We start from the raw sequence: 22,175 nt of genomic DNA, 5'->3' as shown, positions 1-22,175 counted from the left end.
GAGAGTTAGAGAGCTCTCTTATTTAATTAAAAATATCTTAATTTGTGTTCAGAAGATGAACGAAGGTCTTACGGGTGTGGAACGACATGAGGGTGAGTAATAAATGACAGAATTTCATTTTTGGGTGAACTAACCCTTTAAGAGTGTAGGCAGAATATCAAGGACTGACAACCTCCGTGAACATTCACTTTCGTGCGAAAGTCATTAAAGGACAAATTACAGGTGATCCACGCATGAAAAACATGTCTTTATTTTCATAATGTCTGACAACTGCAGTCCGAAGACATTCCGACTTACAACAGCAAATCTTTAGTGTACATCTTTCAATCACAAGATGGGATATATTGCCTGCAAATACAGTATGTAATATGTGTTTAAAAAGAGTCATGGACAAGGTCAAGGCATTTTTACTGATGCAAATTTTGCACTTTATCCTTCAAAGGAGTACAAATACAAAAACTAAATAAGGCTTTTAATTATACATCTCTTCATCGCCTATAGTACTTGTTTAGAGGTGCAAATTTTGATCCAGCAAAACATACCTCATTAAATTATTCCTAAATATTGGTCCATGAGGCATTTTAAGGAGTGCAGAGTTAAGTACAGGAAACACAAGACCCTGACCACTTTCACAAACATACTTCATTTACATGTTTTGAAGTACAATCACTATCATTTTTGTATGTTGCCCTATCTCTGAACACAGAAACATTACCAAAATCTACCACATATCAGACAAAGCACTGATGATGGTCACCAAACCACTTTTTTTCCCTTTTTTTTTTTTAAACAACAGCCAACTGATGAATATCTGAAGGGTGTCCCAAACACATACACTGGCATCTACACTGCAGTTCAAACGTTTTAGGTCTGTAAAGATTTTATGAGTCTCTTATGCTCATCAAGGCTGCATTTATTTGATCAAAAATACAGTAAAAACAGTAATATTATTACAATTTAAAAGAACTGTTTTCTATTTTAATAGATTTTAAAATGTAATTTATTCTTGTGATGTCAAAGCTGTATTTTCAGCATCATTACTCCAGACTTCAGTGTCACATGATCCTTCTGAAATCATTCTAATATGAGGATTTAGTGCTCAAGAAACATTTCTGATTATTATCAATGTTAAAAACAGTTGTGCTGCTTAATACTTTTTTGTAAAAACCGTGATGCATGCTTTTTAAAATTCGTTGAATAGAAAGTTCAAAAGAGCAGCATTTATTTGAAATAGTCATTTTTGATCTAATGTGTCCCTAAAAGTATTAATTTCTTTGAAAAAACCTTACTGACCGTAAACTTTTGAACAGTTGTGTATTCAAATTTACTTACCATTTGTCCAGGTTTGTGAAATTATTCCTTAAAATATTCTTTTAAATTCCGATTAAACTTTTTAAATAACTATATATTTGTATTATTCGCTTTTAAAATTCCACCTAATCATGACTCTGATTAAAAAATAAATAAATGAATAACATTTTTTTTTTGTTTGAAATCCACACAAAATAAAATCTTTCTTTATGTCTTAACAGGTTTAGTGGCTTCACTAAATCAAACACTGAATCAACACCATTTTTACACACCTTTGATACAGAAGACACCCTTATCTACAGCGAAACTCCACCCTCTTTTAGGAAGACCACCTCTCGCAAGCTTGTAGAACACTTAAATGTGTCAAACGTTTGGTGATTCCATGTTTCAGATATTGCACTTTATATACAGTACCCAACAGCATTATGGAAACTGAATATATAAGTTATTGTTTAGGATGCATGGCACTTAATAGCTCTCTAAATATAATACATGCAACGTAACCTTTTTCATTTTTATACAACACTGATACCCCTCAACCAGTTTCATTCCAGCTGATAAATTAACACGTAATATTCCAAACGAAAGTGAAATCACAATCAACATATTCTTGTACAGAAGTTCACAGAACGGTACTACCTATGAACATTGTCACACCACTTCAGTTTGAAGAGCAGTGCCAGTCATTCACACTGATTCTGACAGACCAATGACGTCGCACGTTGATTCTCGCTCGGCAGCGCTTCAGTAAATTGGCACCTGGTAGGTTGGGGCGGTGGAGTCCAGGTTTTCAGTGAAGGGTGGGCTCTGGTATGTGTCGTTGGGCTCGGTGGTTGTGACGGTGGGGTAGGGCTGGACGGGAGGGTTGCCATCGAGGTGCTCTGTGGTGAACAGGGTCATGTCGGTCCCTAGCAGGTACTTCTGCACCGCTCTTACAGTTGAACCAGCCTGAAATACAAAGAGAAAGCCACTCAAAGTCACATATTACTCAAACTCATTAAAAAGAACTACTCTCAACTCAAATTTGACCAAATTTGCCCATTGGCATAATCCCCATATAGTGATTGGCTGATTGGAGTCTCCTCTCCACCAATAAGCTGGTGTGTGGTGGGCGTTCTGGCACAATATGGCTGTTGCACATCATCCAGGTGGATGCTGCACATTGGAGGTGGCTGAGGAGATTCCTCCTTCCATATGTAAAGCGCTTTGAGTACCCAGAAAAGCACTATATAAATGTAACAGATTATTATTATTACTTGTACTGAAGAAAGCATCCACTTTTCTTGCACTACAGTGATATTGGTGTCAAATTAATCTAGTACTTGGCATTTAGTTGTTGTTTTTTTGTCATATGGCTAAATTTGTAAGCTTAGCAAAATGCTGAAACATTATCCCAGTATTATCAAAACATTACAACAGCATTTACAGGTCCTCAGCATCATCTTGCAAGAAATATGAATTAAACATATACAGTTTGGGTTTTTTATTCAGCAAGGATACATTAAAGGTGCCATAGAACATGTTTTCAAAAGATGTAATATAAGTCTAAGGTGTCCCCTGAATGTGTCTGAAGTTTCAACTCAAAATACCCCATAGATTTTTTTTATTCATTTTTTTAACTGCCTATTTTGGGGCGTAATTAAATATGAGCCGATTCAGGCTGCGGCCCCTTTAAATCTCTCGCTCCCTGCCCCCGGAGCTCGCGCTTGCCTTAAACAGCATAAAAAAAGTTCACACAGCTAATATAACCCTCAAAATGGATCTTTACAAAGTGTTCGTCATGCAGCATGTCTAAGATGTATTATTTGTGTTTACGTTTGATTCTGAATGAGTTTGATTGGCTAAAGCTAACATTACACACTGTTGGAGAGATTTATAAAGAATGAAGTTGTGTTTATGAATTATACAGACTGCAAGTGTTTAAAAATGAAAATAATGACAGCTCTTGTCTCCGTGAATACAGTAAGAAACAATGGTAACTTTAACCACATTTAACAGTACATTAGCAACATGCTAACGAAACATTTAGAAAGACAATTTACAAATATCACTAAAAATATCATGTTATCATGGATCATGTCAGTTATTATTGCTCCATCTGCCATTTTTCGCTGTTGTTCTTGCTTGCTTACCTAGTCTGATGATTCAGCTGTGCACATCCAGACGTTAATACTGGCTGCCCTTGTGTAATGCATTGAACATGAGCTGGCATATGCAAATATTGGGGTCACACATATTAATGATCCCGACTCTTACGTAACAGTAACAGTGTTATGTTGAGATTCGCCTGTTTTTCGGAGGTCTTTTAAACAAATGAGATTTATATAAGAAGGAGGAAGCAATGGAGTTTGAGACTCACTGTATGTCACTTCCTTGTACTGAACTCTTGTTATTCAACTATGCCAAGGTAAATTCAATTTTTGATTGTAGGGCACCTTTAAACTGATCAAAAGGGACAGTAAAGACTTGTATTGTTACAATAAATTTCTATTTCTATATAAAAATAAAAGCTGTTCTTTTGAACTTCCTATTCATCAAAGAATGCTGAAATAAATGTATCATGGTTTCCAGAAATATTAAGCAGCATAACTGTAACACATTACAAGTAACGCAAGTTATGTAATCAGATTACTTTTTGTACCTTTTGTAAGCAACTAGTAAAGTAACGCATTACTTTTAAATTTACAACAAAATATCTGAGTTACTTTTTCAAATAAGTACATTTGTTCTCCCATTTACTGATTGACAGCTCTCCTGTCGTCATGTTGAGAGTTCTAGAGTAAATGTGAGCATACATTTACTCATTTATTTCTTATCCTGTGTCCTGTTCTTCTGTATCCCAGAATGGCAGCACAACTGAAAGGTTTGTTTGTTTGAGCTGCGTCCTCTACTGTACAGGCGTGAATTTGCATTTCCTTCAGCCTGAGGCTTATTCATTTCGTTATTCATTTTGTGACATGGCCTTAAAAAACAGAACCAAAAATATAACTTTTTTGCTATTATAAAAACAAACAAACAGCCCAGCCCAGATGAGAAAAAGTAACGCAAAACTAATGTAACACATTACTTCCATAAAAAGTAACTAACGCAATTAGTTACTTTTTAAGGGAGTAACGCAATATTGTAACGCATTACTTTTAATAGTATGCTTTAGTTCTGCTTTCTTACACTGTCACTTCTTCTCTCACATCAGGACATCAGGACACACCACCAAACACTATTCTTATCCTCATTCATGGCCAGGGAAAAGGAAGTAATTCTATTACATGTTCCCAAATGAAACCAGTATGTAGAGCAAGCTAATGTCACTGAGATAGGTCATGATTTAACAACTTACTCATGTATTCATGAACTCAAAATAGTGTTCTGCAGGAATGGCGGTCACTCTCATAAAATGACAGAAAAATGTGTTTTCATTTTCATTTTCTCATTTACCCAGGTGAAGATGGAGAAGAAGGAGAAGGTTATGGCTGCTCTGGCAGCATCCGCTCCCTGATTTAAGGGCAGCTCATCTGGGGTGGTGCGTTGCCATTGGTTAGCCAAGAAGCAGAAACAAACAAACCACAAAAATGCCCAGAAACCTGCAATCATGCATAAAATACATATATTAGACTAATAATGGCAATATAGTTTACTATACTGCACACATGTTTACATAAATAGTCAAAATCACAGATAAAAGTGGTATAGTATTTCTGTGGAAATCATGAATCGTTGCCAGACCCCATGAATAATTCACAGCTTAAAAACAGCATGCAGTCACAGAGAGTCTGAGTCTGTTTTGGCTTGCTCTTATCGTTTACCTGAAAATCCAATGTCCAGCATCACTGCCTTCTTCCTGTCTTTAATACTGCTGATTTGTTGGAACTTCATGTCAAGGATAATGAAGAAAATGCAGGCTAGAAATGCAATGAGCCCAATGGTGGTCCCATAGTTGCAGGCGTTGTTGTTCTTGTTGAAAACGCAATAGAGCCTCTCGCTGCCGTGGTTGACATAGCCTTCATTTATTATGGATCCGAACACCACTATTGAGAAGATCTGCAGGGGAAAAGATATGCATGTCTTAATGATGTGTTTTTTTATGATAATGCTGTTAAAACCATTATAAATGACATTAAATATTTAATATACTATTACATTAAATACTATCATACTGTATAAAGGCAGACGCTTCCTGTCACATGAATTACAGTTACAGTTTTGATGTCTCATTAATTGACAGACTATATTAGTACTTCAGGAAGTGCAGGAACCTTGCACAAGTAAAAACTTGTGAATATGTAAAATGGTGACCAGTTATAAAAGCTAAAATATATTTTAATTTCTATATTTAAAATTATACATACATTTTAACTAAAATCTTGATATTTGTCAACTCCCTGATTATATACACCTTAGTCTGTAGAGAATATACACATATATATATATATATATATATATATATATATATATATATATATATACAGTACAGTCCAAAAGTTTGGAACCACTAAGATTTTTAATGTTTTTAAAAGAAGTTTAATCTGCTCACCAAGGCTACATTTATTTAATTAAAAATACAGTAAAAACAGTAATATTGTGAAATATTATTACAATTTAAAATAACTGTTTTCTATTTGAATATATTTCACAAAGTAATTTATTCCTGTGATGGCAAAGCTGAATTTTCAGCATCATTACTCCAGTCTTCAGTGTCACATGATCCTTCAGAAATCATTCTAATATGCTGATCTGCTGCTCAAGAAACATTTAATGTGTACAATTGTACAAAATATTTGTGTACAATACTTTTTTTTAGGATTATTTGATGAATAGAAAGTTCAAAAGAACAGTGTTTATCTGAAATCTAATCTTTTGTAACATTATAAATGTCTTTACTGCCACTTTTGATTGATTAAATGCATCCTTGCTGAATAAAAGTATTCATTTCTTTAATTTCTTTTCAAAAAAATTAAAATAAAAATTCTTACTGACCCCAAACTTTTGAACGGTAGTGTATAATGCTACAGAAGCTTTGTATTTCAGATAAATGCTGTTCTTTTGAACTTTCTATTCATCAAGGAATCCTGAAAAAAAAAGTACACAACTGTTTTCAACATTGGAAATAATCATAAATGTTTATTGAGCAGCAAATCAGCATATTAGAATGATTTCTGAAGGATCATGTGACACTGAAGACTGGAGTAATGATGCTGAAAATTCAGCTTTGCATCACAGGAATAAATTACTTTGTCAAATATATTTAAATAGTACACAGTTATTTTAAATTGTAATAATATTTCACAATATTACTGTTTTTTTACTGTATTTTTAATTAAATAAATGTAGCCTTGGTGAGCAGACGAAACTTCTTTTAAAAACATAAAAAATCTTAGTGGTTCCAAACTTTTGGACTGTACTGTATATATATATATATATATATATATATATATATATATATATATATATATATATATATATAAACTTTTTTTCATTACATTTAATGAAACTATTAAACAATTTAAAATTTACTAATGATCAGCTAAACATTATGAAATGTAGTAATGTTTGTTAATGTTCTTAATTAAAGTTATTATAAAGTGTCTATGTTTTTTAAATAAATATTTAAATTAAAAATTACACAGTCATAATAAGATCCGCTGTATGACCATCACAATGCTATTCAATGAACATTGCTGTAATCAATATTTTCATATGTTCTGTATTAAATCTTTTATTTCTGAAAATATTTTACCTTTTTTTTTATTTTTTACAAGAAATAAAAACACTTGACTGAAAGAGAATTTTATTGCACAAAGCAATGGTCCACGTGATGTGTTTGTCTGATGCAAAATCAAATCAAATGGAAGTAACCGTAACAGTACATGAGCGTATAGTAAAGCACCAACCAATCAGAATCGAGGAGCCGGTCATATAGAAGCAGACTGTGGCTGCGGATCATCAAACCTAGGGGGCTGCCTGTCTAAACAGCATTTCATGATCAAACACATACGATGCTCAAAATGACACATTCGCTGTGTTTTTAGACACACTACAATGATGTTCTTGCTGAAAAACATTATATTGCATGAAAAAGAAACGTTCATCTATATAACGTATATATGCTATTTGAAGTCACGCCTATAGTGATAGGCCTATTGATAAATATAATACATAATAATATAGACTAATGCTATTATACACGAATTAATCTCACACTAACAAACGAAACTACATCAAAGATTCAGGAATGAGCGCATATATATTCATATTCATTCTTTTATATGTTATTATTCTAGAAGGAATCACATGAGTAACCTCGTCACCAGAGGCAAATACGCTTCATGACATCAATACGTCAAATATAAACGAAAAAATAATCTCGCATGTCGCAAATAAACGCATATCAATATGAGCGTCAAATTTCCCAATGACCTCGTTAAATTATTAAATGAGCGTGTGATGAAAAATTCTGGGATATTCCCACAGACTACATTCGTCTGCTCTAGGCTGACATGACTAGCTATCTGGAGGTAAATGGATGTCTTACCCATGATAATATTCTAAGGATGGTCTGCGGCTGCTGGATAAAGGCAAAAGGGTCGAACGCAGCCCCGGCTCTCCCAGCGCCAAATGAACCCACTCCGTCCATTTTCCTCCTACTGTTATTCAGGCTCTGCTGGGCTCTTGGTCGAGGTAGGCAAACACACACTCACACACACACACACTCACACACCCCACTGCCTGTCAGAGGCGTGCGCAATCTCGCTGTTACATTCTCCACAGCAACATCTACCGACTATCACGTCCTCAGCTGAGAGAGCGATAACTTCATACAGGGCTGTTCAGCTTCACCAACAAGCGGCCAAATTGAACATTTTGGGCGGCATGCTTGCAGAATATAATATAGTCAAGCATAGCTTTATTATCATTTCAGACTGCATACAGTGAAGGTCCAAGACAAACACTGGATGCAGGACTACAAAACTAAACTGTGCATATAATGAACGAGTGTTGTTTGGACCCTAATGTTTTTCAGTTTGTGTTCTGCTTAAAGTCATACAGGTTTGGAATTACATTGTTTTGACTATCATGACATAGGCTACTTATGGAGGTTCATGTAAATGAGTGCAATTCTAAGATGATGCTGTCTGGCTTACAGCAAATAAGTGCATACATAAAAAGCAAGAATCATAAGGAAAGCAATGTGGGAGAACTAAGCTACAGTATTCGGTGCATAATAATGTAGCCTATCTTTGCCACATTTGTTACTAGCAAATATGCATGCAAATGCAGGCAGTTTTGCTTACTTTAAAAAGCTAAACTTGATGCAGTTGAACATGACCCATGATTCATTGTTTTTACCCCTTCCTGTATATTATTATTAATGAAGAGACCATTGCGGTTTTCAGCCAGGGGCTGGGACCCACTAGGAGGCCTCAGCACACTTCCAAGGGGCCTGCAAGATGAAGTTCAAGTTGTACCAAATCTGTATGAATTTAAGAAAATATTTTGAAGAATATGGGTAACCAAACATTTGATGGGCCACCATTGACTTACACAATATGGGAAAAAAATACTATGGATTCAATGGGGCCCATCAACTGTTTGGTTACTGACAATCTTCAAAATATAATTTTTTGAATTCATCAGAAGAGATAAACTCATACAGGTTTGGAATGGCATGAAGGTGAGTAAATGATGACAGAATTTTCATTTTTGGGTGAATGATTCCTTTAAAAGCTAAAAATGAAGCTAAAAATTAAAATGTAAGCTGAAATCATCTATCTGTATGTTTGAGGAAATTTTAAAAATGTGATTTCTAGACCTGGAAATAGCATAGGAAATCTTTGAACTTTGAAAATTAGCAGCTTTGTCATTATAGCAGAAGTATCAGAAACACACTATATTGCCAAAAGTATTGGGACACCCTCCAAATCATTGAATTTTGGTGTTCCAATCACTTCCATGGCCACAGATGTATAAAATCAAGCACCTAGGCATGCAGACTGCTTCTACAAACATTTGTAAAAGAATCAGGTGCTCAGTGAATTCAAGCGTGGGACTGTGATAGGTTGCCACCTGTGCAATAAGTCCATTTGTGAAATTTGGAAACAATTGGGAACAACAGCAGCTCAGCCACGAAGTGGTAGGCCACGTAAAATCACAGAGTGGGGTCAGCGCATGCTGATGCACACAGTGCACAGAAGTCGGCAACTTTCTGCAGAGTCAATAGCTACAGACCTCCAAACTTCGTGTGTGGCCTTCAGATTAGCTCAAGAACAGTGCGTAGAGAGCCTTATGGAATGGGTTTCCATGGACGAGCAGCTGCATCCAAGCCTTACATCACCAAGTGCAATGCAAAGCATCGGATGCAGTGGTGTAAAACACGCCGCCACTGGACTCTAGAGCAGTGGAGACGTGTTCTCTGGAGTGACGAATCACGCTTCTCTGTCTGGCAATCCGATGGACGAGTCTGGGTTTGGTGGTTGCCAGGAGAACGGTACTTGCCTGACTGCATTGAGCCAAGTGTAAAGTTTTCTGGAGGGGGGATTATGGTGTGGGGTCGTTTTTCAGGGGTTGAGCTTGACCCCTTAGTTTCAGTGAAAGGAACTCTTAATGCTTCAGCATACCAAGACATTTTGGACAATTTCATGCTCCCAACTTTGTGGGAACAGTTTTGGGATGGCCCCTTCCTGTTCCAACATTACTGCGCACCAGTGCACAAAGCAAGGTCCATAAAGACATGGATGAGCGAGTTTGGTGTGGAGAAACTTGACTGGCCTGCACAGAGTCCTGACCTCAACCCGATAGAACACCTTTGGGATGAATTTAAGCGGAGACTGTGAGCCAAGCCTTCATCAGTGCCTGACCTCACAAATGCGCTTCTAGAAGAATGATCAAAACTTCCCACAAAAACACTCCTAACCCTTGTGGAAAAACTTCCCAGAAGAGTTGAAGCTGTTAGAGCTGAGGTGGGCCAACTCCATATTAAACTCTACAGATTAAGAATGGGATGTCATTAAAGTTCATGTGCACGTAAAGGCAGGTGTTCCAAAACTTTTGGCAATATAGTGTATCTTTGGGCAGGGGGTCCAAATATTGTCTTTGATAATGAGGGGCCTTGGAGTCAAAAAAGTTCAGAACCACTGCTCTAAACAAATAGAACATTTTTATTTCTATCTGTGGAACAGAGTTCATTCAGTTACCTCTGGGCTGTTTACATCCACCGAGAGCTCAACCATTCCAAAAAAGTATGGGCTGTAACGCCATAGTCTTGTAGACAGACAAACTATTAATTAAAAGCACAATTTAGACATTTGTGTATTAATAAAAAATTATATCAGTTAGAACAATGTTTAAAGGGTTAGTTCACACAAAAATGAAAATTCTGTCATCAGTTACTCACCCTCATGTTGTTTCACACCTGTAAGACCTTCGTTCATCTTCAGAACACAAATTAAGATATTTTTGTGAGGCCTCTATTGCAAGTAAGTTAATTTCCTTTTTCAATGCCCAGAATGGTACTAAAAACATATTTAAATCAGTTCATGTGACTACAGAGGTTCAACTTTAATGTTATGAATTGACAAGAATACTTTTTGTGCGCCAAAAAAACAAAATAGTGACTTTATTCAACAATATCTAGTGATGGGCGATTTTAAAACACTGCTTCATGAAGCTTCACGAATCTTTTGTTTTGAATCAGTCGTTCAGAGCGCGTATCAAACTGCCAAAGTCACGTGAACTATTGAAGTTTCAAAACACTTATGACGTAACGAAGCCTCGTTTACTGAATTCATGTGATTTTGGCGCTCTGAACCACTGATTCAAAACAAAAGACTTGAATATTAAGGTTGAACCACTGTAGTCACATGAACTGTTTTAAATATGTATTTATGTAATATGTATGTATTCTTTCTGAGTGTTTGAAAGTGTAAATTAACTTGCTGGCAATGCAGGCCTCATTGAGCCATTGGATTTCATCAAAAATATCTTAATTTGTGTTCTGAAGATGAACGAAGGTCTTACGGGTGTGGAACGACATGAAGGTGAGTAATTAATGTCAGAAATTTCATTTTTGGGTGAACTAATCCAACAGTGCAAAGTCAACATGTATATGTTGATGCATGACTCCTGAATGGCCCTGCGACCTGTATTTGTTGCAACAAAAATGACAGGTCCACAGAATCAGTATGTGACTATATTTAGTTCATGACTGTGTTGGAGATTTTCAGTCACAAGAACCATCTTTCCAGCCATCTCGCCATCGCTCATCCACCCTGCTGCAGTCAAACTCCGGCTTGCCTAACCGGGTGTTGATGTCATTATGGAGGCGACACAGCCACTGAGAGAGATTGTGCCGGCTGCTAGCGTCTGGTTGATTTGATTTCAATCTGATAAGAGACAAGATCATTGAAACACATGCTAGCAAACATAAATGTAAACATTGCAATGCTTCTGCTAAAAAGGACAAACATAAAAACCACAACAAATATAAATGAAGACAACCTTGATCTCAGGTCCTCTGCACATTCATCACACGGGAAAACCTTTGAGAAGAGGTTGATGAACTGCGTCATCTCCCCCTGTTGTTCTGTGGTTGGCGTGTCTGGATAATATGCAGCCATAGTGTGAAGAAAAGACCATGAGCTCCTGCCCAGTTCCTCTCTGTCCAGAGGGCATTCAATAGGCTTAGTTTCCTCCACCGCCTTGCTCTCCTGTTTAAATATCATATGATTGTTTACTGTGAGGGACCTGTAAACAATAGCAACTGTCTTAGCACAACATTACTGTGTTGAACCCATGACCTAGGGTTGGTGCCATGCTTTGGCAGCTGAACTACTGTTCTATAATGACTAATATGACAATGTTGATATGTTTGATCTTGGCGGAAATGATCTGCTACGCTGCTGCTGCTGTAGAGCAAGTACGGGACTCGCTATATATATATATATATATATATATATATATATATATATATATATATATATATATATATATATATATATATATATATATATATAGCGAGTCCCGTACTTGCTCTACAGCAGCAGCAGCGTAGCAGATCATTTCCTGTCATGTGTATATATATATATATATATATATATATATATATATACACACACATGACATGCTGCTACTGTACAGTTAGCATACATGAATTTCCCATAGCAGATCTACACAGGTGGAGCTGGGGAAGGTGGAGGGTTTCTGAAAGTGCGCTGCTCTGCTATTGCAAACATTGACCAGTATTTGAAGAGTTAGAGTTTCATGACAGATCTTTCTTGACAAGTAACTATAACCATGACTGGCTTCTTTTACCAATTGGTTCAGTGTAACTATGGTTCCTATAAAACCGTTTTTGACTCGAAGCCCTCCGACAAAATATTCAAAGGCTCCCTCCCCCACAGGCTCAGATATTTCTGCTGTAATTAATCTGTTAGCTTTCAAACTACTTTTATTAAGCAAAACTGAGAGTATTGATGTATTGAATAAATAAATCACAATTCATTTTGTGATTCCAAAAGTTTCAAGAATTGTATGTATAAAACAAAACAGTTACAGAGGGGGTAAAATAGAAATATGGTTTCAGTTTAAATCTTAGTTTTATGTGTTTTTTTAGCATTTTAATTTATGATAAGAGTTTGATTATTTTACATATTTATGTTATTATTATATTTATATTTTATAACACTATAATTATGTTATTATTATTATCATTATCATATAAGTAATCCTGCAACCCCCTTGGAAGTTTACTGAGGCCCCCTGGTTGAGAAGCACTGCAAAAAACTACTGAATTTACTTATTATAATAGTATTGTAGCAGCCAATATATTTAGAAAGTTAAACTAAAACTGCCATAATTGTCATAAAAATAGATTCTCTTACTCCCCTAAAATAGATGATTTATTATAAATTTATGACAAAATACACCATAGTTATTGCATCATTTAGTAAAACTAAAGTACGAGAGAGGAAAGATTAATGTCATTCTGAAATGTCAAGAATCCTTCACCGATACAATTGTACTGAAAGTCTGTATAAGTTCAGCAAAGATGTACGTTATCTATTTTGTTTTCACAGATATTAGACATTTAAAACTGTTGTTTCGCTGTCAGAGATCAATAACGTTACTCCACTGTTCACCTGCACTGAGACTGAGGACGTCTGTTTCTGCAACTTCATCCATGATTTAAAATCCGTACAGGCTCGGCACGGTTTCTTTTTCGGTTCTCCGGCAGTGGTCTGATCTTTACTCGTACTGTCCTCAGTTGGTCTTTTAACCACGGGGAAAGGGAAACCCTCCATACCAGTGCTGTTACTCGTGGAAGATCGCGACCCGGCAGAGGCTGCCATGTTTAACATCGCACGATGTGTTATGTACTACCAGGGTTGCCAGATCTCCGTAAATAAACCCAGCCCAAGCTAATCTAGTCCAAATATCAAAACCTGCCGTAAAATATGGTACTTCCATACCCCAAATACATATGTTACATTGTTGTGCATTACATCTAATTTCAAATAACTATAGACGTAAATTATAAACACATTATGTTTTCATAAATAAAATTATCTTACCTTAAAGGGCTAGTTCACCCAAAAATGAAAATTCTGTAATTAATTACTTACCCTCATGCCGTTCCACACCTGTAAGACCTTCGTTAATCTTCGGAACACAAATTGAGATATTTTAGTTGAAATCCGATATAGCTCCGTGAGGCCTCCATAGTGAGCAATGACATTTCCTCTCTTAAGATCCATAAAGGTACTAAAAACATATTTAAATCAGTTCATGTGAGTACAGTGGTTCAATATTAATATTATAAAGCGACGAGAATATTTTTGGATCGCCAAAAAAAACAAAATAATGTATATATAGTGATGGACGATTTCAAAACACTGCTTCAGGAAGCTTCGGAGCACAAATGAATCAGTGTGTCGAATCAGCGGTTCGGAGCGCCAAAGTCACGTGATTTCAGCCGTTGGCAGTTAGACACGCGATCTGAATCATGATTCGACACGCTGATTCATTATGCTCCGATGCTTCATGAAGCAGTGTTTTGAAATCGGCCATCACTATATAAGTCACTATAATATTACTATTGAACCACTGTACTCACATGAACCGATTTAAATATGTTTTTAGTACCTTATGGATCTCGAGAGAGGAAGTGTCCATAGCTCCCTATGCAGGCCTCACTGAGCTAACTTTCAACTAAAATATCTTAATTTGTGTTCCAAAGATTAACGAAGGTCTTACGGTGTGGAACGGCATGAGGGTAAGTAATAAATGACAGAATTTTCATTTTTGGGTGAACTAACCCTTTAAGACTGACAGCTGGTGACCAAAATCGTTAAGTTTTTAAATCGATTGAATAATGAATCGATTTATAAATCATGCACATGATTTATAAAATGAGGAAACAAATTAGTAAATAGTGCGCACAAATTAGTAAATCAAGGGAACGAATTAGTAAATCGTGCACATGATTTAATTTTTTTTCTTGCATGTCATGTGCGGGGCTCCGTAGTTTTATATTGGGTAGAGTGAAATATTTTAATATAAGCATTTCAATAAAATTTTCAATCCTGGGGGAAAATAAATCCGTGGCAACAGTTTAAAAGAATACCGCAGGAAAACAGCGGAATTGGCAACCTTGTCCCATGTGAACGAATCGTTCTTTTGAGTCGGTTCTTCTGAATGAGCAAATTCATGAACGACAATATGTACCTTCACCTGGCGTTACTAGAATGTTATTCCACGACTGTATGCAAGGGACCAAATTCCTAAGTAATTACGTGATGACTTGAAATAATCACTAAATCGGTGTTGTGAAACAACTGTTCAAATGAACCGATTCGCAGAAATGAGTCAGAATTGAATTCCAACCACTGTTATGCATGATAGGAACGATTGTTGTTAACCACGTGTTGGTCTTGTGTAAATTATCCACAGTACAGCATCAACGGGTAAAATATAACATGACATATCACAATAAATGTAAGCGCTGTATTAAAAAAAAAACACGTTCAGGAGTTAAAAATGAAAGAATTAGTTTCACACCGGAGCAATTTCTGTGCCGCACTGTCCACCAGCGAGTGGTGACGTCACCAGCAGTCCATGCCGCAGACTTCGGGCTGCACAAAACTGTAATTATTACAGCATTTACTCTTTTAAATACACGAGTGACAGTCTATAATACTTTCTGGAGTGTTGAATTGATACATATAGCCATTTGGTACGATATTTGTGTGACATATCAATCTGCAACAGTGTTTTAATAAGTTTGATGGAAGTGCCTACTAGCTTAGCTTACTACTGACAACGTAGCTAGAGAGCAGATGGACGTGCCTGATTTCATATTACTGTTATGTTCACAGGCTTCACATTAGGAAATATACCACACTTCATTGACAATGGGGATTCTGGAAAAGATAGCGGAGATAGAGAGAGAAATCTCTCGAACGCAGAAGAATAAAGGTAAGGCAAGAAAGAGACCCTGCTTTAAATGTCCAGTGGGCCTTTTGTTGCTTTGTGTCTGTTTACTCTTCATCAGTTAAATCCTGATTAGTTCCACTCTTGTTTTGCAGCAACTGAGTACCATCTGGGTTTACTGAAAGCCAAGCTAGCCAAGTACAGAGCCCAGCTTCTGGAGCCCTCAAAATCAGCTGGAGCCAAAGGTGAAGGCTTTGATGTTATGAAATCTGGCGATGCTAGGGTGGCTCTGATTGGGTTCCCCTCCGTTGGCAAGGTAACAATGACACCAGCTGTGCCATATTGTATTTATGATGGTCAAATCATGCTCTAATTTATGGTATTTCCTGTAGTCTACCTTTCTCAGTTTAATGACATCAACAGAAAGTGAAGCGGCTTCATATGAGTTCACCACCTTGACCTGCATTCCTGGTGTCATTGAGGTATCATTCATGTTAAAATATTTCTCTTTCTTCTCTGTCTTTGTTTATATCTTATTTCTGTTATTATAATATTATAATCTTATCCATTCTAGTACAAAGGTGCCAACATACAGCTGCTGGATTTGCCTGGTATCATTGAAGGGGCTGCACAAGGTATGTTCATGCGTAATCTACGTTTTTCTGTGTATTTTCATATTGACATATTAAATGTGTGAAATTCATGTGTTCTTGTTTTAAAGGTAAGGGCAGAGGTAGACAGGTCATTGCTGTGGCCAGAACTGCGGATGTGGTCATCATGATGTTGGACGCAACGAAAGGAGAGGTTCAGAGGTGAGTTAAATCATGTAGTCTTTGGATAATGTTTGCAATATTTGCACTATTGTTCTGTTTGACGATTGTTGTTTTGTTCTTCAGGGAACTTCTGGAAAAAGAACTTGAATCTGTTGGCATTAGACTCAACCGGCCCAAACCAAATATCTATTTTAAGGTCAGTGTTTCAGATTGTCATTTATTAATCTTTGTTAAAGGATTAGTCCACTTTTAAATAAACTTTTCCTGATCATTTACTCACCCCCATGTCATCCAAGATGTCCATGTCTTTCTTTCTTCAGTCGAAAAGAAATTAAAGTTTTTGATGAAAACATTTCAGGATTTTTTCCATATAGTAGACTTCAATGGACTCCAGACAGTTGAAGGTCAAGATTAGTTTCACTGCAGCTTCAAATTGTTCTACATGATCCCAGATGAGAAATAAGGGTCTTATCTAGTGAAACCATCGCTCATTTTCTGAAAAAAATTGAAAATTATATTAGTTTTAACCATAAATGCTCATCTTGAACTAGCTCTCTTCTTCTTCTTCTCTGTTAGAATTCCAGCAGTGTAGACGCTGCTAAGCGTATTACTGCCCTCCACAGGTCAAAGTTTGAACTAATTTTTATATGCAATATGCTAGTATAGAACAATTAGTTCAAACTTTGACCTGTGGATGGCAGTAATACACTTAGCAGTGTCTACACTGCTGGAATTATAATAGAGAAGAAGAAGAGAGCTAGTTCAAGATGAGCATTTATGGTTAAAATGATAATTTTAAATTTTTTTCAGAAAATGAGCAATGGTTTCTCTAGATAAGACCCTTATTTCTCATCTGGGATCATGTAGAACAATTTGAAGCTGCAGTTAAACTAATCTTGACCTTCAACTGTTTGGTGCCCATGGAAAAAAAATCCTGGAATGTTTTCATCAAAAACGTTAATTTCTTTTCGACTGAATAAAAAAAGACATGGACATCTTGGATGACATAGGGGTGAGTCAATTATCAGGAAAAGTTTATTTAAAAGTGGACTAATCCTTTAATGTTCATTTCAACATTTACTAATGCATTATTAATATCTTGTTAACATTAGTTAATGCACTGTGAACTAACATGAACAAACAATGAACAACTGTATTTTCATGAACTAACGTTAACAAAGATTAGTAAATACAGTAACAAATGTATTGCTCATGGTTAGTTCATGTTAGTTTATACATTAACTAATGTTTAACTAATGAACCTTATTGTAAAGTGTTACCAGAAAAGTATTTTTTTTTTATTAAGGACGTATTGATCAAAAGTGACATTAAAGACATTTATAATGTTACAAAATTTCAGAGAATTGCTGTTCTTTTGAACTTTCTATTCATCACAGAATCCTGAAAAAAATGTAGCACCATTTCAACAAACATATTAAGCAGCACAACTGTTTTCAACAAAATATTAAATGTTTCTTGAGCATCAAATCAGCATATTAGAATGATTTCTGAAGGATCATGTGACACTGAAAACTCGAGTAATGATGCTGAAAATTCAGCTTTAACATCACAGGAATAAAATATATTTTAAATGGTAATATTTCACAATGGTTACTTTTTTTTTTTTTTTTTTTTTTTTTTTATCAAAATGCAACATTGGTGAACATAAGAGACTTATTTAAAGAACATTAAAAAACTTTTGAACCATAGTGTATAAGCACTTTTTAATCATTGTGTCAAACGTAATGATTTAGCAATTGGAAGCACTACATGTGAAAATGTCCTTTTGAAAAACTGAGCTTCAGAAATACTGAGACTGCAGGATCACACACAGATATCCTGAAACATTCCTCTTGCATATTTTATCTGTTCACATGTGAAATATCTGTTTTTCAGCCTAAGAAAGGTGGTGGCTTATCGTACAATTCAACGGTTCCTCTCACACACTGCTCTGAGAAGCTTGTTCAGCTCATTCTCCATGAGTACAGTATCCTTTTGCCTAGTTTAGTCCCTTTGTTTAATTTTCCTCTAATGATAAGCGACACGTCTACCTTAACACGACTGCAGAAATCTTCAATGCTGAGGTTTTGTTCAGAGAGGACAGCACTCCAGATGAGTTTATTGATGTCATTGTGGGCAACAGAGTATACATGCCTTGCTTATATGTGAGTGTATATATATTTCAATTCAAGTATCAGCCTAATGCAAAGCTTCTCTGATTGAAAAGTATGTTGGCAAATTTGAAAATGATTATTAATTATTAATCTAATTACAGGTGTACAACAAAGTGGACCAGATTTCTATCGAGGAAGTGGATCGTCTGGCTCATAAAGCTAACAGTGTAGTCATCAGTTGTGGCATGAAACTGAATCTAGATTACCTCCTTGAGCAGTTATGGGAATACCTGGCTCTGATCTGCATATATACCAAGAAGAGAGGAGGTGTGCCTTTTTTTGTCCTCATATTTTAGTTATTTAAATTTTTAGGGGGCTTTCACACTAGAGCAGTGCTTTTCAAAGGCCTCCGCTGTCCAACATATTTGAAGGCCTCCCTCTATTTACTGTATTTCTGCTTTAATTATGACAAAGCTGATTTTTTTGTATTGATATGTTAAATTAATTGACCTTTTTAGCATTTTAAGTGAGATTACAGTTATTTATTAGAGTTTTTAGTATAAATCAAGTCAGTTTGGCATCAGATTTTGGTTCATTTTGGTGGGGAAGCTGTTTTGCATCTGCTGGAAAAGGTGGGCTGGATTAAGGTTCACATTTGGTGTTAAAGCATTCCTCCTAAATTTAAATCTTAACTTCAATTTAGGAAGTTTCCCTTCTCATAAGATTTGAGCGAGTGCCACGTTTCTTTGCTGTACAGTTCTTTTTACAAAGTATTAACTAAAGGATTTTACTCTAGTTAAGCAGTTATCTATATAATTTAAAGAATAATATGGGTGGTTTTCAACCCAAGGTTATAATAGGGGATCTGTACTGAAAAAGCCTATTTTGAAGAGGTGCATTGGTGTTCATTTCCTGTTAAAAAAATAAAATCCAGTACAGTATAGATATTTGAATTTCTATAATTGTTTATGTTCCCCAATGTTTAACCTCTTTTTTATTGTTGTGTAGAACGACCAGATTTTGGTGACCCTATAATCATGAGACGAGGAGCTTCAGTTGAACATGTGGTATGTCTCTGTTTTGTTGTCCTGTGTTACCTGTAACTTTATTTATATGCTACATAGTGATCAACCTGTGGTAAAACATACTCCACGCACCTTTAACCAAAATATTTTTTCATATTTGTTCATTTTAGAAAACCGCATGATTAATGAAATGTTGTGCACTTTGGAAAAATATTTGTATACCTGAATATCTGTTTTATATGCTGTCTTAACTAAATCCTCATACACGTATACAGTCAAACCAAAATGTATTCAGACACCTTGAAAATTTCATTCATTATTACAGTTTATTCACTACAGTTTAAAAAATTGGCATATGACAATTTGATCTCAGCGTTAAGGAAAAAATTATTCTTAATTATGTCAGATAACACTGAAGCAAAACATGGTCGGGTCAAAGTGTCTGAATAATTCACTAGTAGTCTACTGTATGAAGAGTTTTTGGTATAATATGACACAGTTGACTTTATTTTGCTATCCTCACTTACATAAATGAACCGTAGTGTCCTGCACCCACTAGTAAAAATATATCACAAATGTCTCAATTTTTGGTTTGAACCATCAAAATAAAGGAAAATATTTTATATTTTTTAAATATGAGGGAAGAACAAAACATTAAACTTGGTTAAGGTATTCATCTGGCAAAATTATTTGGCAAAATAGGGGTAAACTATAGCAACAAGTTTTATTTTACTATGACAGCCTGGCCAAAAGTTATATCTGCACAATTTTGTGTGCTTCATTGTCTTATAAATTGACTCCAAGCACAACTACACAATATGCTTACAAAATCTGTAACACCTTTTTAACAATAATTTGTATAAAGCGTGAAGATGTCAGTTTTCCTAGGCTGGACATCACTTTTGGCCACCTCTCTCTCTCTCTCTCTCTCTCTCTCTCACACACTCACTCACTCACTCACTCACACTCTCTCTCTCTATCTGTATTCCCTCCCATTGAGATAAAAATCTCTTCTACCAGGGAGTCCTGGCCGAAATGGCAGCACACAAAGTTTCACACAAAAATATTTCCAAAAACACACAAAACGAAAAAATCCTGTCCAGCACTCATAACTACAATTCTTAATAATAAAACATATAAATATTAAGGAAAACATGAACATGATTCTTTCAAATAAGACTCCAAAAGGTTTCTAAGAATATCTATATGTCAGTCTCTTGTATGAAGTATCCATCAGGTCTGTGTTGCAAAGCCAACTATGGGTGCAAGCTTCGTCATTACCAATAGAGTTCGATGGAACTTCTGACCATAGTTGACTAATGATGATTTTGGAAAACGCACCCCAGATTGATGATTTCTCCTCTTATTTCTTCCAGTGTCACAGAATCCACAGGACATTAGCTAGCCAGTTCAAGTACGCACTTGTTTGGGTAAGATTCTCCTTCACCTGAAGAGAAACATACTCTTGCTTTTGTTCTGTATGTGCTTGTCTTCAAAACCTACTGTCTCTTTGCACCACAGGGAACAAGCACAAAGTACAGTCCTCAGAGAGTAGGACTGACACACATCATGGAACATGAGGATGTCATTCAGATCGTGAAGAAATAAAATCTAGTCTTCAGATCCACTACAGTATCAACAGAACATTTGATACATGCATAACAGAAAAGTTTTCTGTTAACAGCTGCAATTTTTCTCAGAACTTTATGGAAAAACCTGTGGTCATCAATTAAAAAGTGATTTTGTTAATGAAAATCATCCTGACAAAACCCATTCAAATAAATATTCAGATCTTTGTTCTTATTTGAGCCTTTTATAATGTGTTTTTTTTTAACCATTAAGTCTGAGACTATGTGAAAAGGTCACTAACCAAATTTGAGATATTAATCATGTGAACTCCTCCTTTTTATATCTACAGTGGTGTAAAAAAAAAGTGTTTGTCCCCTTCCTGATTTTTTTTATTTTTTTGCATGTTTGTCACACTTTAATGTTTCAGATCATCAAACTAATTTAAATATTAATCAAAGATAACACAAGTAAACATAACATGCAGTTTTTAAATGAAGGTTAATATTATGAAGAGAAAACAAAATCCAAACCCACATGGCCCAGTGTGAAAAAGTGCTTGCCCCCCCTGTTAAAACAACTTAACTGTGGTTAATCACACCTGAGTTCAGTTTCTCTAGCCTCAGAAGCTACACGTCATGTTGAGATTCAAAGAAATTCAGGAACAAATCAGAAAGAAAGTAATTGAGATCTATCAGTCTGGAAAAGGTTATAAAGCCATTTCTAAAGCTTTGGGACTCCAGCGAACCACATTGAGAGCCATTATCCACAAATGGTGAAAACATGGAACAGCGGTGAACCTTCCCAGGAGTGGACGGCCGACCAAAATTACCTCAAGAGCGCAGCGACGACTCATCCAAGAGATCACAAAAGACCCCACAACATCATCCAAAGAACTGCAGGCATCACTTGCCCAATTTAAGGTTCATTAATGTTCATGACTCCACCATAAGAAAGAGACTGGG

At 35.8% G+C, this 22,175-nt stretch overlaps 3 protein-coding genes across 4 annotated transcripts; 1 reads left to right on the top strand and 2 right to left on the bottom strand.

Annotated features, from left to right (window-relative positions):
- Positions 1-226: 226 nt before the first annotated feature.
- syngr3a (synaptogyrin 3a) lies at positions 227-8,921 on the bottom strand. The gene is made up of 4 exons (XM_048192307.1): positions 7,841-8,921; positions 5,115-5,349; positions 4,747-4,892; positions 227-2,259 (listed from the first exon to the last, which is right to left on the bottom strand). The coding sequence occupies exons 1-4, from the start codon at positions 7,940-7,942 to the stop codon at positions 2,056-2,058; spliced, it is 687 nt and encodes a 228-aa protein (XP_048048264.1). The 5' UTR covers positions 7,943-8,921; the 3' UTR covers positions 227-2,055.
- Positions 8,922-11,481: 2,560 nt separating this feature from the next.
- Positions 11,482-13,690, bottom strand: gfer (growth factor, augmenter of liver regeneration (ERV1 homolog, S. cerevisiae)). Its single transcript, XM_048192288.1, has 3 exons — positions 13,443-13,690; positions 11,803-12,011; positions 11,482-11,687 (listed from the first exon to the last, which is right to left on the bottom strand). The coding sequence occupies exons 1-3, from the start codon at positions 13,659-13,661 to the stop codon at positions 11,525-11,527; spliced, it is 591 nt and encodes a 196-aa protein (XP_048048245.1). The 5' UTR covers positions 13,662-13,690; the 3' UTR covers positions 11,482-11,524.
- Positions 13,691-15,287: 1,597 nt separating this feature from the next.
- drg2 (developmentally regulated GTP binding protein 2) lies at positions 15,288-21,447 on the top strand. Of its 2 annotated transcripts, none has more exons than XM_048192228.1 (13): positions 15,288-15,446; positions 15,678-15,777; positions 15,888-16,048; positions 16,125-16,214; positions 16,307-16,367; positions 16,454-16,544; positions 16,629-16,701; positions 18,402-18,492; positions 18,573-18,670; positions 18,781-18,946; positions 19,628-19,686; positions 21,021-21,074; positions 21,166-21,447. In XM_048192228.1, exons 2-13 carry the CDS (start codon positions 15,714-15,716, stop codon positions 21,250-21,252), a joined length of 1,095 nt encoding a protein of 364 aa, XP_048048185.1. In that variant the 5' UTR covers positions 15,288-15,446; positions 15,678-15,713; the 3' UTR covers positions 21,253-21,447. The 2 variants fall into 2 exon arrangements, with proteins under 2 accessions (XP_048048185.1, XP_048048192.1); XM_048192235.1 differs by having other exon boundaries at positions 15,409-15,535.
- Positions 21,448-22,175: the final 728 nt, after the last annotated feature.

Source organism: Megalobrama amblycephala, linkage group LG1, assembly GCF_018812025.1.
Source record: "Megalobrama amblycephala isolate DHTTF-2021 linkage group LG1, ASM1881202v1, whole genome shotgun sequence".
In the NCBI taxonomy this organism is placed as follows: Eukaryota; Metazoa; Chordata; class Actinopteri; order Cypriniformes; family Xenocyprididae; genus Megalobrama; species Megalobrama amblycephala.
Note: the sequence above shows the minus strand (reverse complement) of the source record. Positions and strands in the feature narration are given on the sequence as shown.

Bases quoted from the DNA above. Each gene is read 5' to 3' on its own strand.
- gfer (XM_048192288.1), bottom strand. From the start codon at position 13,661: ATGTTAAACATGGCAGCCTCTGCCGGGTCGCGATCTTCCACGAGTAAC. The intron at 12,012-13,442 runs GTGAACAGTGGA...ATATTTAAACAG, and splicing joins CGTCCTCAGTCTCAGTGCAG to GAGAGCAAGGCGGTGGAGGA. The intron at 11,688-11,802 runs GTTGTCTTCATT...GTCTCTTATCAG, and splicing joins GCAGAGGACCTGAGATCAAG to ATTGAAATCAAATCAACCAG.
- drg2 (XM_048192228.1), top strand. From the start codon at position 15,714: ATGGGGATTCTGGAAAAGATAGCGGAGATAGAGAGAGAAATCTCTCGA. The intron at 16,049-16,124 runs GTAACAATGACA...TATTTCCTGTAG, and splicing joins GGTTCCCCTCCGTTGGCAAG to TCTACCTTTCTCAGTTTAAT. The intron at 19,687-21,020 runs GTATGTCTCTGT...TATTTCTTCCAG, and splicing joins GAGCTTCAGTTGAACATGTG to TGTCACAGAATCCACAGGAC.
- syngr3a (XM_048192307.1), bottom strand. From the start codon at position 7,942: ATGGACGGAGTGGGTTCATTTGGCGCTGGGAGAGCCGGGGCTGCGTTC. The intron at 5,350-7,840 runs GTAAGACATCCA...TTTCCCCTGCAG, and splicing joins TCCTTAGAATATTATCATGG to ATCTTCTCAATAGTGGTGTT. The intron at 4,893-5,114 runs GTAAACGATAAG...GCATGATTGCAG, and splicing joins GCTGGACATTGGATTTTCAG to GTTTCTGGGCATTTTTGTGG.